The following is a 19,790-nucleotide window of genomic DNA, read 5'->3' on the forward strand; positions in this document are numbered from 1 at the left end:
TTCGATTATTGAAATCTCCATATGTCAGTAATTGAATTCTAAAAGAAAAAGGACACAATTTTTAAAGGAAATACAACTTTTGTCTGGCGTATTTTCACGGAAAAAGTAGAAGAAACTGATTTTTAGCTCTATATGCGAATTATTGCCGCATCTATAATTTTTTGGTCAATTTTGACTGGACTAACAGTACTCAAAGTAAGGATCGCCTCAAAAAACAACAGAAAATATCAATCAAATATCAATCGTTGAAGATTTCGAACATGAGCATGTTGATAATAAATCAATTGAATAAATAATAATTGCAATGAGTTATTCTCTTTGTACACCTGACTTAACTGAACTTCTCTATTTTTCTTCAAGATGCAGACACCCAGGTTGTCAGAAGGCTTTTTCACAACTGAGCAATCTCCAATCACATTCGAGGTGCCACCAGACAGACAAACCGTATAAATGCAACTCGTGCTACAAGTGCTTCAGTGACGAACCATCTCTCTTGGAACACATACCGAAGCACAAGGAGAGCAAACACCTCAAGACGCACATCTGCCAGTATTGCGGCAAAAGTTACACCCAGGAAACCTATCTCAGCAAGCACATGCAGAAACACGCCGAGAGAACGGACAAAAGGCCGCCTATAGGGCCTGGGCTAGGTGAGTTTCACAACTGTCCTCATTTGATTTCAACTTCAGTTTGTAAACGCCAACACGATTTACTTTAGTTTGTATAATTCATCTGCAAAACACCAACAACCATACTTATGATAATGACCACGAAACAATCTCACGAATCTGGCATCCTTGAAATCCAGAATTCCACAGCTATGTTCTGGGCATGCCAAAGACAAATTTAGAAGTATATTGGAATGCATGTTGCTTTGCACGCCAGTCCTTGAACATTTTTGGCCATGCTGAAAGGGCATTTAGATCTATGTTCAATGACAGAACAATGGTCCATTTCTCTTTGACGTCTCCATCAATCACGAGTCAATTGTTATTGCTCGCCTGAATAGCTCTGAAACATTTTCCCACCTCCATGAGAATACACAGGAAATTGCAGCCAGAAAATGGTTGAAGTTGCCTTATTTAATCCTGATTCTATAAGTCATTGGCCGTTTTCAATGACAAACTCTTATGGATCCTGGAAATTACAATCTTTTGGTCAAGAAATGGGTGGAGAGCTAAGCAGTTTTATGGTCATGGATTGTGCCTCGTCTTGGACAAATTCCAGAAAACCTATCCAAGACATGAAACCATTGAAACTTGGACAGTTTTCTGTTCAGAGTATTAGACCGAAGAGTGATTGAAATAGGTTTGGGAAACATTTGGGTTTGATATCAATGAGAGCTCATGTCTCCTTCCAAATTGGCATACTGTACAAAAAGTAGTATTAGACATTGAGTCAGGTTACTTAGGGTTTCTACCAAATATTGTATAATCATTGTTCGTCGTAAATTACTATAATAGAAGAGAAAACATATTATTCTCGGATCAGTTGATTCAATCAACAGTAAGTTGTTGAAGCAGCTCCCGGATAACTTCATCAGATATCTATTGGACATAATCAACACCTCAATCGCCCTCAAATACTTCCCCCGAAGATGGAAGCATGCCGTAGTTGTCATGATTCCGAAACAGGGCCAGAACCCGCTGTTTCCCCAGAATCATCGTCCAATTAGTCTGCTTTGCTCAACGGCTAAGCTGGCTGAACGTGTTGTGCTGCAAAGACTGACCGAAGAAGTTGAAGACCGAAATGTTCTGCCTGATGAACAATTCGGCTTCAGGAGGGGACACTCCACCGAGCTGCAGGCCCTGAGACTGGTCGAAAATTCCAACTCAGAGCTGAACAATCGGAAGACAGTTCATCTCGTCCTCCTGGAAATTTCGAAAGCCTTCGACCGAAGCATGAAGGCTTACTACACAAAATGCTCGATTTCGACCTGCCTCAGAGCCTGATCCGGTGGATTAGGTCCTTCCTGAAAGGCAGAACATTTCAGGTCCGAATTGAAGAAACCCTGTCTCCAAGCTGGAGTACCTCAAGGAGCTGTGCTGTCTCCACTACTGTACAGCCTTTACGTGAGCGACCTTCCGAGGTTCGATCTCGTGAAGGTTTCTCTCTACGCCGATGATACGGCTCTCCTCGCTTCTTCCATGGGTCAAGGGTTGGCGGTCGTCTACATGCAACGCGCATTAGACGGCCTTGAACGCTGGTACCTGGAATGGAAGATTCGGGTGAATCCAGGAAAAACTCAGGTGATAGATTTGGGGAGAAGTAACGTTTTTCCAGATACAAGAGTCACGATTTCAGGCAGGGAGATCGAATGGCAAACGCCAGTCAAATACCTAGATCTTTGGGTAGACTGCCGACTCACCTGGGTAAGTCACATCGAATATATCAAGAGTAAAGTACAAATGAGGACAGCCAAACTCTATCATCTGATCAACAGAAATTCCAAACTCAGTCTTAAAAATAAGATTTTATTATTCAATATGATGTTCAAGCCTGTCATTATATATGCTTCGGGCGCTTGAGCACAAGCCGCTCCGTCAAACCTCTCCATTTTGGAAAGGTTGCAAAATAAACTAATCAGGATGAAGCCATCCGCAGAGATTTGAAACTGTTAACTATACGGCAGTCCATTCAGTCGAGAAATCAGAGAGTTTTCGAGTCAGCGGAAACTTATGATAACCCATTAGTTAGGGAAGCTGTAGATTACACTGTAGACGACCCCACTCGATTCAGAAGGCTCCGTCGCTCGGTTGAGTGAAGGCCCCACGACGTGTGTTAAAATGAACAGTTCGTTCATCAAATACCCCAGTCAGGTAGGGGTATTGACCTTTATGTCGCTACCAAAATACCTTACGTTATGAACCACTCGTCCTCCTGACGAAAGACAGTTGAAAGGGTAAGGGAAAAGTTTCCAACTTGATTAAGATGAAGATGACTATCGTGATTCTCGGATCCATAAATTTGAGTCAAATAATCTTATGGATCATAGGAGGCAAATCATTAATGGACCACCCAAATTATGTCCAGAAGAACAGGCAAATGACCTGTATAAAGTAGTATAGTGCACAAGATTGTTGGAAAGGGTGTCATGAAAAAGATGGGGGGAATAAGCCCATAAGCTGCAGTGTTTCCCAGAGACATGGGAGAAATAGAGCAGTCAGGCGGCTCCTAAGCAGTGGAAAAAAATGTTTTCCTACTTTCAAGATTGACCCAGCATCATGAAAGAGCAGGCATGTTGATTGGACCCAACTAGGGCAAACGATTTCCTAACCCAAAAATTTTACAATCTATAGTGTGGAGTGTATTCTCTGTTTAAATGTTAGTACATCCTCCAAATGTATTGGAGCTTTGCAGAACGGGTTTGACCTACATACATTTTTGGTGAAACCATAATAATATTCATTTTTGCTTTTTTTACAAAACAAAGTACACTAACTCCAAGGACTTAGTAGCCAAAATAGGTTAAAATGTAGTAATTCGAAAAATTTTGAAGGCATTGCCAATGTAGCCCTTTGTTTCATCAACTCTGAAGAATTTCCATTATTTAAAAATCAGAATTTTTCCCAGGGCTGAACCACCGCGGTCTGGACCATCCCTACTGGCCCAAAGTGAGCCCAGATAGCGCAGAGAACATGCACGACTACCCCAACGATATTCCCCGTCAGATTTTGGAGCAGAACGAAGACTTGGTCATCATCAGGCAGCAGCTTGGTCAGAATCCTCCCGCCCCTCCTGGTACACCCAACACGAACCTGGGAAATTCCTACGACACGTCAATTTCGAAATCAAACACCAACTCAGCATTCACTCCGATCAATTCCATGTCGGGTCACTTGAACCTCAACCATCATCAACTGGCCCCAAACAGACCTTACATATACGATGCTTTGAGTTTCCAGAAACAGAATAGTTTGGATATACCGAAGTCGCAGCCTTCTAACGGATTCCCTAACCAGCTGATCAGCTTGCATCAGATAAGGAACTATGCTCACCAGCCAAACCCTACATCCTTGATGGAGCATTCTATCTTAGGGTTAGGTAAAGATAAGTAAAGTATGCTATGGTTTAGGGACGTTTTTCACGGAACTTGTGATCAGATGCCTGCCCGTGATCTCGTACTAATTTAATTTATAAGGCTATGTTGCAATTAAATTCTCAGCTTGGTTGGATACGAACCAATAGCTGAATTTAATTGTAACAAATTTTTCATTCGGGTTTCGCTTAAAATTTGTAATATCCGTGAAAGAGTGCAAGATTATGTGGGTGGCGTTTCCTTTGAAAACCCTTTACATATTTTTACGGGAAACGCCGCTTCATGAATTGAAAAAGGTATAAAGACATTGTGAATAGTTGTAGTTGTTAAGGTTGTACAGAAGAATCAATGTAGTTCAATTTTATTTTTGTGGACCAGAATTCAACGTTTTCATAGAAGTATATTTTATTTAATTTTTCTAAAGGTTTATTTTCTGTTTGAATTTTCGTCCCCAAAACAAGATAGCTCAATATATTTTATTTATCAGAAGGAATTTTATTTTCATTTTTGAATGAAAGCAATTTTTTTATTTGGATTCTGAGGAATGTTTCATTTTGCATTATTTGGTAGACATTTTTCGTTTCGACAGTTGTGGATATAATTAAGTTTTCGGTGCGAATATAGTATTAATACAAGCTGTACGAAAAGTTCTTCGGGGGATACGTTTCTGTTTTCTTTCGGAAGTTTTTGTACAGTTTGTAAATGGTAGGGTTAGAAAAAAATAAACATTTATTTGATTCTGCTTATTATTGATATATTCCAAAATTGTATACCATTGGTGTATATCGTTCCGGTACTTGTGTACATATTTTGTTGCCAATCTACGTTACGTTAACGTTTATCACATCACTTGTTAATTTAAGTTTCGAAACAAGCTTTAAAGTATTACCTAGGGTTAAATTTTATTTCATTTATTGTTAACATATTGACGTGTATGTTGAGTTTGTAAAATATTTTTTCAAATTTTGAAGTTGAGCTTTCCTAGCTTGTGATTATAGATGTATTTATGAAGAAAGGTTTTTGTTACATACTTTATTAATAAAAAGTACTATCATTTATGTTTTTCGTTTTGCCTCATTCATTTCATTTCCTTTTTTTGCGTCACGACTTGATGTGAGGACATCTACGAAATTTTCCATTTCATACCATGTAATCCACAATTTAATCAGAGTATCGGTTTTTTAGAGAAGCAGTATCATTTAAGACGCGTTTACGCATAAGTACCATATTTTCTTTTGATATAAATATTTATAACTGTGATATTTTTTCGTACTGAAAGGATACATTTTAAGAGATAGTCAATTTGTACATATTGCAACAAATTTCTAAGAATGGATTGAAGGTGTTAGGTTAATTTTAGCGAGTCAGTTCCGATCCCATTTAAAAAAGTTCGAATATATGTTCGACTCAAAAATGTAAGATATATACAAAATTATACCAAGTATGTGGTGGATGTGAGTTCACGAAATCTCCTTTTTGAATTTTTACCAACACAACGAATTTTTCTTTCCGTTCATTTACACTTGTAGCAAACTTTTAGACATTCTCAGCACTTTTAGAAATAATACTTTCAAGTTGTCGGTGTCCTTAAAATTTAATGTTATATAGAATGTTCATTAAATGTATAAATAAATTATTTAAATCTCTAATTGTTGTTTTTTTTGAAGCTGTCAAAGCCCGATCAGGTTTAACAAACTAATCCACTGCAAAAACCTTCATCTATTGACACGCTTTTATTAGCTTCACCTGTAATTATGTTTGTTTGTCAGTTTGTAACTCTCAAGCTCGGAATCTTTATTTGACAGAATTATCGACAGTATTGATTGATCTATTCGCGGACAGATGGCGCTGTACGTAACCTTCTTGATATATCAACATTATTGCTTGATCTATTCGCCGGTAGATGGCGCTGTACGTAACCTTTTCGATATATCAACATTATTGCTTGATCTATTCGCCGGTAGATGGCGCTGTACGTAACCTTCTTGATATATCAACAGTATTGCTTGATCTATTCGCCGGTAGATGGCGCTGTACGTAACCTCCTTGATATATCGACATTATTGCTTGATCTATTCGTCGATAGATGGCGCTGTACGAAACCTCCTTGATATATCGACATTATTGCTTGATCTATTCGTCGATAGATGGCGCTGTACGTAACCTTCTTGATATATCGACAGTATTGCTTGATCTATTCGCCGGTAGATGGCGCTGTACGAAACCTTCTTGATATATCGACATTACTGCTTGATCTATTCGCCTGTAGATGGCGCTGTACGAAACCTCCTCGATATATCGACATTATTGCTTGATCTATTCGCCGGTAGATGGCGCTGTACGAAACCTCCTTGATATATCGACATTATTATTACTTGATCTATTCGCCGGTAGATGGCGCTGTACGAAACCTCCTTGATATATCGACATTATTGCTTGATCTATTCGCCGGTAGATGGCGCTGTACGAAACCTTCTTGATATATCAACATTATTGCTTGATCTATTCGCCGGTAGATGGCGCTGTACGAAACCTCCTCGATATATCGACATTATTGCTTGATCTATTTGCCGGTAGATGGCGCTATACGAAACCTCCTCGATATATCGACATTATTGCTTGATCTATTCGCCGGTAGATGGCGCTGTACGAAACCTCCTTGATATATCGACATTATTAATGCTTGATCTATTCGCCGGTAGATGGCGCTGTACGAAACCTTCTTGATATATCAACATTATTGCTTGATCTATTCGCCGGTAGATGGCACTGTACGAAACCTCCTTGATATATCGACATTATTGCTTGATCTATTCGCCGGTAGATGGCGCTGTGCGAAACCTTCTTGATATATCAACATTATTGCTTGATCTATTCGCCGGTAGATGGCGCTTTACGAAACCTTCTTGATATATCAACATTATTGCTTGATCTATTCGCCGGTAGATGGCGCTGTACGAAACCTCCTTGATATATCGACATGATTGCTTGATCTATTCGCCGGTAGATGGTGCTGTACGAAACCTCCTCGATATATCGACATTATTGCTTGATCTATTCGCCGGTAGATGGCGCTGTACGAAACCTCCTTGATATATCGACATTATTGCTTGATCTATTCGCCGGTAGATGGCGCTGTACGTAACCTTCTTGATATATCAACATTATTGCTTGATCTATTCGCCGGTAGATGGCGCTGTACGAAATCTCCTTGATATATCGACATTAATGCTTGATCTATTCGCCGGTAGATGGCGCTGTGCGAAACCTTCTTGATATATCAACATTATTGCTTGATCTATTCGCCGGTAGATGGCGCTTTACGAAACCTTCTTGATATATCAACATTATTGCTTGATCTATTCGCCGGTAGATGGCGCTGTACGAAACCTCCTTGATATATCGACATGATTGCTTGATCTATTGGCCGGTAGATGGCGCTGTACGTAACCTTCTTGATATATCAACATTATTGCTTGATCTATTCGCCGGTAGATGGCACTGTACGAAATTTCCTTGATATATCGACATTATTAATGCTTGATCTATTCGCCGGTAGATGGCACTGTACGAAACCTCCTTGATATATCGACATTATTAATGCTTGATCTATTCGCCGGTAGATGGCGCTGTACGAAACCTTCTTGATATATCAACATTATTGCTTGATCTATTCGCCGGTAGATGGCGCTGTACGAAACCTCCTTGATATATCAACAGTATTGCTTGATCTATTCGCCGGTAGATGGCGCTGTACGTAACCTCCATGATATATCGACATTATTGCTTGATCTATTCTTCGCTAGATGGCGCTGTACGAAACCTCCTTGATATATCGACATTATTGCTTGATCTATTCGCCGGTAGATGGTGCTGTACGAAACCTTCTTGATATATCGACAGTATTGCTTGATCTATTCGTCGGTAGATGGCGCTGTACGAAACCTCCTTGATATATCGACATTATTGCTTGATCTATTCGTCGGTAGATGGCGCTGTACGAAACCTCCTTGATCTATTCGCCGATAGATGGCGCTGTACGAAACCTCCTTGATATATCGACAGTATTGATTGATCTATTCGCGGACAGATGGCGCTGTACGTAACCTCCTTGTTAAATCGACATTATTGCTTGATCTATTCTATGGCGAGGATAACTTGCGCCCGATCCGGCTGAATTCTGGATTTAAGAAAATATTTTTAGGTACTTAATCGCTTATTTAGTTACCATCACTCAAGAAATACAATCAGTAATCTCACAGTCATTCTACAACTTAGAAAATGAATTAGTACTAAAGGCAAATTATGGTGAATGAAATACTAATTTCCCTGCATTAAGAGGTAGTAAACGGTTACGCTTGTCTGCGTAAATAGGCCAGCTTCAGAAAAAAGTATTTTGCTATACACGCTGCTGGAAGGTGTTGAAGAATATACAATAAGTCAATGAATGAAACAATTGTTTACTTCGCTTATCAACGAAAAGATCCGAATTGGACAGAGTCCACCCTATTGTTCGCGCGCCGCCTACACAAGCGTGCTTCTTGCGATACACCAAATGGCAACGTTTCGTAGGATATTCAGCGACCGATTACTATCCGGGTGCAAGGTTGGCCGAATATCTCTGAATCTATAGAGTAGGGAGCTTGAGTGTAGACTCACATCACTTAGGCCACATGTGACCCATTGTACATCCTCGTGAGGAGTTGTCCTCCTAGGTCATTGTCCATCCGGCAGGTATAGGCGAAGACTCGCCGAACACACACTCTCTTTGGCAACCTTGGGGTGTCTCACGGTGGCATCCGCGAGGGTTTTGGAAGGTGCAGGGACATCACTATCGTTGCGCGGCTTCTTCAACCTTCTTGGGGTTCCCTCCGTGGAGGTGCACAAGTGAGGGAGCTTTCCTGCAGGGGCAACCGGTTCTTTGCCTTTATTCAAGGCGGAGCTCTTGGCGCCTGCCGCCTTGCTGTTGGAGGTGAAGTGGGGGAGGAGGAGGAGGGTGCACTTATAGTTGCTGCCAGTCCTGCCTCTTTCGCTCTCTTTCGCAGTTTGACCTCGGCGCCACAAATGCGCTTACGCCTTGGCCTTTGTATTACATCATAAGGTGATCTGCTATGCCCAGCCTCATTCCAAACGGTAAATTAGGGTGGACATTTCTGGTAGGAGTAGCCCTTATTCAGGCAGACTGTGACGTCATCTCACCAGCCAGGTTGCCTCTCAACTCGCCATACAAGGCAGACAGATCACCCAGTCAACCAGAGTACACCAAATTGTCACGTAGTGCGCTGTCACCCAATCGGGGTGTATCAAGTTGTCACTTGGCGTCCCAAAATTGTCACGCAGTTTGCCAGCTAATCAGAGCATATGCTTCTGCATCTCAGAACATCGTGTCGGGAGATTTGAATTTTCTGTGGACATGAACAATTCAAACAGACGACCAGGCTTATTCCTCAACAAGACAGACCACCCAGTCACGTGGCACGCTTTCCTCAACCTGTCACTTTTCCGTAGTAGGAGTAGCCCTTATTCAGGCAGACTGTGACGTCATCACACCAGCCAGGTTCCCTCTCAGCTCGCCATACACGGCAGACAGATCACCCAGTCAACCAGAGTACACCAAATTGTCACGTGGTGTCCTATCACCCTGTTGACCATTGCCGGCTGCTACTGACGCAATTTCCCGTGCATTTCTTCGATTTTCTTACAATATGACCGTGCTGTGATGGCTTGGTCCGGTTGCAGAAAGTAATAGTGAATAACACCAGCCGCTGACAACCATACAGTTACCATAGTCTTTTTCGGTGGGTTTTCGCCTTTGGGAAGTGCCTGGGTGGCTCATCGGTGTCCAATCACTGTTCTGAACGTCTCCTGTTGTCCTAAACGAACTTTTTTTTCATCTCACGTGACGATCCAACCCAAAAGGGATCGTTTTGGTTGCGCAATGACAAAGAAGAACAGACTTCGAAACGTGACAATTTATGTCGATCGTTGAAATCGTACGGCACCCTTTTTTTTCGAGCTTTTTGACCTTTTCAATACTTCTTAATCCATCAAGAACCGCATGGGAGCTGACACCCTGTTCTTCCGCCATCCTACGAACCATTTGTGATTAATCAATCTCCAGCAGAGTCCACAAAGCCTCGTCCTGGATTACTGTAGTGTCTTCAAAGTCATCTGGAGTTCAGATTCCCTTCTCTGTAGGGACATTGGCTCTGAAAAAGCAGATATCGGAGTGTTTCTATTCAAGATTGGTAATTTGGTAGCCAATGAACTAGACTTGATTTTCAACACTGAACGGGGTGACCCCCATGTTAACAAATGAATCTGCTAATGCATAAGGTCTCCCTTGAGGACATGAAGACCTCGGCTTATCCAAGAAAATAATCTTCCGACTCCTTCAGAACAACTAGGCTAGAGTTGGAGTCAAAAAAACAAGTCAATAAATTAATAAATATTACTTATTATTCTAGGATGACAAAGCACGATTATCTAGTAAGAATATATCAAGCAACGGGGAGCTATTTAACTCAATTTGATTATTAGATACAAGGAATCTGTGTACTTACTGATTTCCATGCTTACCAGAAGGTCAAGTTCCAAACCTTTCTTCTGGAAATGAAGAGTTTTGAATTATGATTGAACTAATATCCCTCTGGAAGGGGTGAGTAACATACGATGAATTTTTTTCCATTCTGGAAACTATGTTCCTTCATGTGTGCCCTGAATATTCTTCCAGTTTGACCTATGTGAAACATCGGACACGGACCACAAGACAATGTATACACTACTGATCTATCTGACACCAAACTGTTGCCGTTTTTATATTTATATGCATACTCAAGTTATTAACACGATATTTAGACCGTAACTATTTAAGAAAATAGAAATTTTAAAACTAGGTTGGCCCAGATATGTTAACATTCTATACTTTTCCTCTCGTTCCTTGGAGTCGGGTGAATTTATAGTCACAGTAAAACTTTTTCACAGTTGTAATATTTATTATTATATATTTAAATGGCTTCGCTGAAACGATGTAATTCTGGCGGCTCAGGGATCTTGAACTACTTGTTTCATTCCTTAGGGTAGGATGACCACTTTCAACTTAAACAATTCAACAATCTGTTGAAAAATTCACCAACAGCAGTGTTTCTGCAAAGCAATAAAACAGTATAATTGAATGACAAACTCAATCATATTCCCAAAGATTTCAATCGCTCATCTCACTGGAAATCGGACTATCATTGGTATTCATATCTACGGCTGTCTTCACTTTTTTACACCCCCTGTATACAGCGTTTTTGTTTGCCATGGCCCGGTTTTTGATTAACCGTTTTGCTTGAACAGGTCCTTGTTCTTCTTCTTCTTCCTCGGCTGGTGTTTCTCTTTGGAACTGACTATAAGCATTCTGCAAATCACCGATTATTGTAGAAGGAAATGCCGAGACGCCGGGACATTTTGCTGTAAAGTGAAATATTTTATTAAACATTCTATGACAAAATTAACCTTGAAGTGACAGGTGACAAGCGGGCCACACCATATTTGTTTCCGAAGCGAGATGATACACACAATAGGTACACAAATTAATATTCCTTGTTCTTGTCTAGGCAGCTGTAAACTGCTATAAATTTTTCTTTGGTATATGTATATGAGATATGTGATGGAAAGGAGTTTTGACACGCCTGAAGAAGCTGTTATATAGCAAAACACGTATTGTATTTTTGTAAAACTCATATACCCATAAAAACTGACAAAATTTTTGAAACAACTTATACACATATCAAACATAAAATTGAATGAATGCTTAATAATATATTTTAGCGAGGCAAAATGGAATGAAACTTGCAAACTACATATTAAAAATTTAATTTTGACTGTTTTTTTTTCTATTTATTGTTTTTTTTCTCAAGAAATGTTTATTGTGAAATATCTTATTTCTGTTTATAATACTTCGCAGTTAGTTGTACCCCCTGATTATAAGCATTTATCATTTCTTGAGACAATGAACTGAATTAAATTCAATTGATAAAAATAAATATTCGAATCTTCTTGTCTCATCTACAAGAATAAAAACGAGTATTTTATCTCCTATCCCAAAATCAAGTCTCATAAAGGACTCTATTATCTATAACGGAATAACAGATAGGTAATATCAGCAATAACGGAAACCAAAATATTATTGAATTTCAAAAAATCTGAAGGCATTTCATGTTTATAGTCTTAATGTTTAGTCTTAACATAATGAACTTGTCTTTACTTTCAGAAAATATTATATAGGGATGTATATGTGTACTGTGTGTATATATGAATTTATGTAGATAACAAAATATTATCTTCACTCTTCTAACAATTAACAAATATCTATCTATCTGATGATCATTTTACTTTACCTGAATACTGTCTCAGCAATTCCTGATACTCGTCATTTGTATTTTTCAACTTATCGATGAGGTCAGAAGACTTACAAATCCCATGAAATTTTGCCAATGAACTTTGGGTGTTTGAAGAAGTGAATGTATCATTATAGTAAGGTTGCCATCTTTTCACAAACTTATCTTCAGGTCCCAATGGTGTTTGTGTCGCTACATACAGGAAAGCATCTTCCACTTTCATTTTGGCAAAAATATAGACAGAGTCCAGCTCTCTTCTGCTTTTCATTTCTTGAACAAGTTCAAAAATTTTCTGGTATTCTTCCAAAGTTAATCTGACTTTTATCCATTCCCTGAAAGTATTTCAATGTATTATCCATTCATTATTCTTTTTTAATTTAATGAGAAAATCCTATAGATGAAACGAGTACTCACTTGAGAGGTTGTTTGTAATATAAGCCGTATAGCAAATAAAAAGCCCCTATTTGGGTAAAAAGTGTTCTTGGAAACATTATATACTTTTTCACATTGTGAAAACAATTCTGACAGAACTCCTCAAGCAGAAGAGCATAGTTTTGGCCCCTGAAAAAGACATTTTTAAAATATCAGTATAGTGTGACAGAAATAATTCAAAAAATTTAAAAAAAAGCTGTATTGAATTTTAAAAAAATCATAAATTGTCATCTCCTAATGAAGGTCAATTGAATGAAATTGGTAGGTATATTACAAAAGCCAAAGCTGTAAAAAATTCAAAAAATTACTCCAAACATTAACCTTTCAACAAGTTACTTACGCAAATACATATGTAAAATTTTTCTCTTGCCAAATTTTGGAAAAGTCTGAAAATCTAAATGATTGCAGTTTTTCAAATTCCTCTAGAAATTCATCACAGTCAACTTTGAATGCAGAAGCTAACTCCTTGTCATACTGATAGAGCCAATTTATCTTCTGTTCCAAACGTCTACCTCTATTATTTTCCATTTATTTAGATACTAAACACACTAAAGCTAAAGGCAGAAACCAATGTTAATGATCAAAATAAAAATGAGAAGAAACTAATGTACCCAAAAATGTATTCTACTCAGATTTGCCACTCGATAACCACATTAAATTTGACAAAATAGGAAGCATTTAGTGTTGTATTATTGGCAACAATGTAATTTTGGCGTATGCTTCAAATTCTCGTAGTTTAGTACTATGTAACTATTACTATTTGGTTGAACGTTAGATTAAATTAATTTATAAAAATGTGATATTAAATTGCGCATAAGCGTATATGCACATATTCCATACGTCAAATTTTCAGAAGCTAGCATAATCTCGTAGAAGTCAAACACAAGATTCATACTTTTACTAGACTTGCTGAACAAATCAATAGAAGTTCAACATAAACTGTCAAAATGTATTATGAAACGATAAACACCAGCAGAATAATCGAATTACCTGAACGTAATAAAATGTGCTTCGGCAAAACGTGATACAAAATACTTATAGTATTATATTATGAAAGTAAAGTGGAAACGATTCTACACCTCATTTTCATTTATTCGTTTATTTATTTATTCCTCTACGAACTGTTAGAACCGTCAGCCATTTTATTACCACAAATTGGACAATTTTTTCATTCGAACTCATTTATTATGTGAACAGTATGAAGGCGCTTGAGGAAGCTATTGTAAAGTGAAACACGTATTGCGGTTTTGTAAACTGTCCTGTGGAAATTTCACAATAAGGTGTTACTTGAAAACTCATGAGTGTTACATTTAAAGGAGTTGAAGAGAAGGCATTGTTACCCGATTACACCATGGGGACGATTAAATTTTCATATGAGTGCGAGTGAGTTCATTCAACGGAAGACTGTGGCAGAGTCAAATGAGAGTGAAATTCGGGCAGCCATAGCGAGAGTAATATAAGTGGCAATGAAACACAATTCAGGTGCGTTTTGTTGGCAAATTTTGTTGGGCATTTCCGATCTTGTCATATTTGACAATATGACGTGACGTTTTGGTATTTGATTTGGATGATGTCATCCTCATCTTGTTAATATGGTGTATTGTTGAAAAATTAGGACGATTTTGATTATTTGTTTAATTTGTGTTGTTTTCATTATTTTTGCTTGAATCTTTTTTATTTCACCTAAATACCAAACAGTAAGTTCCATATAATTAAATCGGTGTTCACTTAAGAAGAACTAGATTCAATACGTCACATTCATAACCACTCATTGTTTATCATATCATATTTTTTTATTGTGGCGATCTCAGAGATAAGATATAAACCAACAAATTGCTTCTGAAACAATGCCTAGTAATACTTATTTCTTTCCAGACTCTAAAATGGAAAATCCCAGTGCTAGTCGAGGCCCTTCCAAACTGGAACAGGCCCAGCAACAGGTAAATGAAGTTGTGGGCATCATGAGAGTGAATGTCGAAAAAGTTCTCGAGAGGGATCAAAAGCTGTCTGAACTTGACAGTAGAGCAGACGCTTTACAAGAAGGTGGTAAACGCTTTGAACAACAAGCTCAGAAACTGAAAAGGAAGTACTGGTGGAAGAACATCAAGATGATGATTATAATAGGTGTGATCGCAGTTATTATTTTGATTATTATTATTGGTGAGTATATAAAAAATTGGTATAAGTTCAGTTACACAAAATATTAGTTTGCTTCTAATGCCAAGTGGATGTGAGTGATTTTTCGTTGTATGTTCATTTAGAATTAGTTTGGATATTCCAATATCGAAAGAACTATTATCAGGACACTTTTGCTCTGTCTTTGTCTAGCAAGAAGATATTTTTTTTTGTTACATCTGTTGAGAAAAAAATTGCACCTCTTTATCTCTATTTTTATCCCTAATTAAATAGTGAAAATGTTTGATTAGAAGACATTTATATAGTTAACAGTTGAACAATTGATAATTTATCAATTAGCTAACTACGTTGTCAACTTAATTATTTTATATTTATTTTGATCTGTTTAAAATGCAATATGTAGAAATATTCAAAAATATGCCCACTTTACATTTCAGATGTAAATAAGTTGTTGAACGAATATTGTACAAAGAACTTATAATTTATTTCCATAAAAATGTCGATGTGGGGGAATACTTTTTTTAATTTGGAATCTAAAATGAGATACCAGATACTCAATTATCGTTTGGTAATTATCATCTATTAATGAGTTTATGTCCAAGGTCTACAAGGACTTCACATAACAAAAGGTAATGTACACTTGTAAAAAGGATGAACCTTGGAAATATACATCAAACAGAACACGATAAAGTAATTTCATCACTATCACCGATAACAATTTCATGAATAACCTCTGATAGAAGTCCATTATATCTCAAAGTGTAGTGCAGTAGATTTGCAAAGAATGAAAACTGAAAAGTCGTCTCCACAATTTTATTTTCACCCTCAGATGGTTTTACCATTCTTACGTCTGAGGGTGATAATAAATTGTGGATACGACTTTTGAGTTTTTACTCTTTACAAATTTTATGAATGCACAATATATACATCTACTCAATTCTTATATAAATTCTGTAATGGCTTTGATGAATTGGAAAATTAAAAAAATATACACAAATTTGAAGAAGCAATGCAATTTGAATAGATACATAATTGACTCATGCCTGAAGAACTTTGAATTACATTAAAAAAACATTTATCATGTGTACTTTTCTTACGAATGTTTGGAAAACACATGAAAGTAGTTATTTGCTAAGGACTTCTTTTTTCATACTATTCAATGTTCACGTAAAAGTAGTTGTTCCGAGAGGGCTTTTTTCCAGTTTGTAAGAGAAAGATAATTCTGTGCATTGTCACATCACGTGACGTCCAAAAGAAACGACATCAAGATTTGTAAAATATAAGTTTGAATATTAAAGTCTGTTTTAGGAATCAATGGATAAAACGATGTCATTATGAGGAATCCGAGTCACCTAGCAAGATTTCATTTTTTTGACACAAATATATTGGTTGTTTGCAAGAATTCAGGCCTTCGAGAAAAACAGAGTTTTGGGATGCTTTTGAAGTACCGTTCGTATAAAAAAATCATTACCTGCTCTAGTATTGTAATTTCGGTGCCCAGAGTTGAAAGTTTTTTTTTTGAAAGTGAATTTGGTGCAAAAAGAATTCCAAATTATTATTCTCCATTAAGGAAGAAAAACTTTCTTCCTTATTCAGAGGAATCGGGCAAATTACTAATATGCAGTTGGTTAGTACCTCGTCCACTAGATGGAGTGACATTTTGTGATGTTCGCTCCAACTTTGGAAGACTAATGAAATACTCTAAAAGAATTCCGATATTCAATTGTGAAGTATCATTGACTTTAGGTCGATGATAGTCACTATCTTGCACTGATGAGTGGCTAATAAGCCCGAAACCGGTCTGCAAGTGTGCCCGTTCCATAATTGAAGGTTGACTCTTTCAGTTGTATTGCCAATTGCATATGCAGGACATTTTCTGTGTAGATTCCTGCACTGACGCCTGTCGGATATAATCCAACGCCCTTCGTGGTATTAGCCAGGGGAGTAGTTGTTTTCTGATAGGCGTCAGTCCATTAAACCTACTGTGTAGGTATATAGAGACTGGCTTGAACGTTTAAAGTTCATTTGCTTTAAATTTAAAGCCAGTGAATTTCGACCCATTAATACTTTGCCCCCCAATTGAAAAAATTCTGGAAGTTGCTGTTTATGATCAGTTAATACATCACGTCACTAAAAATTCAATTTTGATTGATAATCAGGTTTCCGTAAAAACTTCTCATGCGAAACAGCATTACAGCTCACAATATGTAATATTAAAACTAACTTGGATAACCAGAAATATGTTATTGCTGTATTTTTAGACTAAAAAAAATCTTTTGAGACAATTGATAGAGAAATTATGTTGTTTGAATTGGCTCAGTATGGGATTGATGGAAAGGTGATTATTTAAACAATAGAAAACAGAAAGTCCGTTTTAAAGATGCACTATTAAATGAAAAAGACTTTGATGTAGGTGTTCCCCAAGGTAGCGTTCTGGGTCCACTTCTTTTTGTTTTATATTTGAACGATATTGAACTTTTTATTGAATCTGAGTTCATAAACCTATTTGCTGATGATTCGTTGCTTATGTGTAGCGATATGAATTTAGATAGAGCTATTCATGAAATGGATAGGATTTTAGGAGCGGTAAATGAGTATTTATGCACTAACAAATTGAAGTTGAACGTAACAAAAACAAAAGCAATGATATTCACCACAAAATATAAATATAGTTCTCTAGATATCAACGGTATAAACCTCAATATCAATAACGAAAAAATTTAAGTTGTGTCATCAGTTCAAATACCTTGGTTTTCAACTGGATAATTTTTTAAATTTTGACAATCACTTTGAATATATACATATCGAAAAAACTATATTTTTTCAGTAGAATAGCACAAAATTTGTCAGTGCAGTCCAAAGTGACAGTTTACAATACCATTATTCAACCACACTTTCATTATTGTGCGTCATTATTATTTTTATTTAACCTCAATAAATTAAATATGCTACAAAAACTACAAAATCGAGGGATGAGCATAATCTTGAAAACAAATCGCCGTACTCCCATAAAAAGTATGCTTGATTGTTTGAATTGGTTATCAGTTGAAAGTAGACTCTACTATTTTACCATGACTCTAGTATACAAAATTGTAAATGGAATGGCACCATAATATTTTAAAGATTACATCAAATTCAATAAAAACATTCATAATTATAATACAAGAAATTCCAATAATATACATATAAACAGACCGGCACTTGGAAGTACCATGAATTCGTTATTTTTTAAGGGCTTCCACGAGTTCAATGAATTACCGAGAGAAATAAAAAAAAATCCATTTTAAAAGATTTTGAAAGAGTTCTTAAAGAATTGAAAAAAAAAAAAGTAATAGAATACAAATTGTATAGTTATGTGGAATTATTTGGGACATTATTGGCTATCATCTATTGTCTTTAATTGTTTTAAATTGTTCATTAGGGTATTTGTATCTGTAATGAAACCAAATATCACTGTTTTAATAATAATTTAATGTACCTATATTTCGTTATCTATTTAAATGTTACTTAACATATAATACTGAAATCTTTATATGCAATGTTTATTGTCTGCCTACATGCTAGTTTAAATCTCAAATTGTTTAAATTTAAAATTTTTTACATACTTTTTTTTCATCTCATTATGCTAGTGTTATTATTACACTCATAGATATGTTTATATTAAGTTTCCTATTTCAATAAGGATTATTAGTATTATTATTCGTGGACCTCATGATTAAACTTGATGAACTGTTTCAAATAAGTTGGCATCGAACCTTTGACAATTTTAATAATAAAGATCATTGCTGAGGAAGTCAACCTTTTGGTTACTGATTGCCACTGTAAAGTCTATAACATATGGGTTATATCTATTACATTTTAGGATCAATCTTATCCCACGATTTTAAAGTTTTTGTAGAGAAGCTTTCCTGTTATTGTCTAATAGACATGGGTTTTGATATTTTTTTCAGTGTCTTTAACTGGAGGTGGTGAAAGTACCAAAGCCGTCACAAATGCTTCACCCACAGCTCAACCCTAAACATTGCAATATTATGTGCCCCCCAACTACTTATATTTCCACCTAATTCTTAGAAAGTATGTCTTTTGCATCATTCCACAATAATTTTGCAACTATTTTATAATCTTCCAGATGTAACAGTCGCATTGATTTACTTTTGTTAGTTCTTGCCAGACTATGAAATGAACATTCAGATAGTTTCAAAATATTAAATTCTTGACATTTTTCTTCTTATTTCCTTGATGTAAAAAATTGGAATGATGCTTAAGTAATGTATTGCTGATGTCTATGTACCAGATCTAATCTAAATCTACCTTATATTCAGTATGTTGAGACTCCACTGTAACCTTTTGGAAAGTTTGATCAAAACCTGGGCAGGATACTTTCAATCTGCATAATAAAGTAATTATTTTGTGAACAAACTTAATGAACGCAAATCGATATGGGATGAACTAATAACTTCGAAAGGTTATAGTGGAGACGTGCCTTACTGTGGGTCACGATGCATTTTAGTTTTATTCCTGTGAAACCGATATGCCTTGAAACTGTGCCTTTGAATGTGAGACTATCGCACAATTATTCTTTAGTATTAACAAGGAGATTCTGAATTCATATTCACTTTTACATTCTATTAACAGAACTCTTGAGAGGAAAATTATGGTTATAATTTAGGTTAAGTTTATGTTGATATGATAGTGGAATTTTGTGATTACATTTACCCAAATAAATATTTATTTAATAATTGCAATTTTTCTTCCCCGTCCAAGTTGATGCTTCTGTCCGGTTTGAAAAATAACGGTTT

At 36.6% G+C, this 19,790-nt stretch overlaps 3 protein-coding genes across 9 annotated transcripts in view; 2 read left to right on the forward strand and 1 right to left on the reverse strand.

The window, feature by feature from the left end:
* LOC111507278 (zinc finger protein rotund) overlaps positions 1-5,097 on the forward strand; it is a 312,056-nt gene extending 306,959 nt beyond the window's left edge. For all 4 annotated transcript variants that reach the window (XM_074180541.1, XM_074180626.1, XM_074180577.1 and 1 more), the window contains 2 exons: positions 361-650; positions 3,562-5,097. In XM_074180541.1, the coding sequence (XP_074036642.1) occupies positions 361-650; positions 3,562-4,058 (787 nt within the window). In that variant the 3' untranslated portion in view covers positions 4,059-5,097. The remainder of the gene's footprint in view (positions 1-360; positions 651-3,561) is intronic.
* Positions 1-19,730, forward strand: part of LOC111507279 (vesicle-associated membrane protein 3) — a 32,159-nt gene extending 12,429 nt beyond the window's left edge. The window contains exons 2-4 of one of the 2 annotated variants that reach the window (XM_074181013.1): positions 14,470-14,552; positions 14,731-15,015; positions 18,942-19,730. In XM_074181013.1, coding sequence (XP_074037114.1) covers positions 14,739-15,015; positions 18,942-19,009 — 345 coding nt within the window. In that variant the 5' untranslated portion in view covers positions 14,470-14,552; positions 14,731-14,738 and the 3' untranslated portion in view covers positions 19,010-19,730. Of the gene's footprint in view, positions 1-14,394; positions 14,553-14,730; positions 15,016-18,941 lie in introns of those variants that run through there. The other variant, XM_074180976.1, reaches the window with a different exon arrangement.
* Positions 11,008-13,567, reverse strand: LOC111507277 (snRNA-activating protein complex subunit 1). 3 transcript variants are annotated; one of them, XM_074180807.1, is made up of 5 exons: positions 13,467-13,567; positions 13,196-13,409; positions 12,838-12,984; positions 12,424-12,755; positions 11,008-11,494 (listed from the first exon to the last, which is right to left on the reverse strand). In XM_074180807.1, exons 2-5 carry the CDS (start codon positions 13,381-13,383, stop codon positions 11,244-11,246), a joined length of 918 nt encoding a protein of 305 aa, XP_074036908.1. In that variant the 5' UTR covers positions 13,384-13,409; positions 13,467-13,567; the 3' UTR covers positions 11,008-11,243. The 3 variants fall into 3 exon arrangements, with proteins under 3 accessions (XP_074036908.1, XP_074036945.1, XP_074036863.1); XM_074180844.1 differs by having other exon boundaries at positions 13,196-13,403; positions 13,467-13,490; XM_074180762.1 differs by having other exon boundaries at positions 13,196-13,519.
* Positions 19,731-19,790: the final 60 nt, after the last annotated feature.

This window comes from Leptinotarsa decemlineata, unplaced genomic scaffold, assembly GCF_025532065.1.
Source record: "Leptinotarsa decemlineata unplaced genomic scaffold, Ldec_3_MD MMD2_P_RNA_scaffold_1, whole genome shotgun sequence".
NCBI classification, from domain to species: Eukaryota; Metazoa; Arthropoda; class Insecta; order Coleoptera; family Chrysomelidae; genus Leptinotarsa; species Leptinotarsa decemlineata.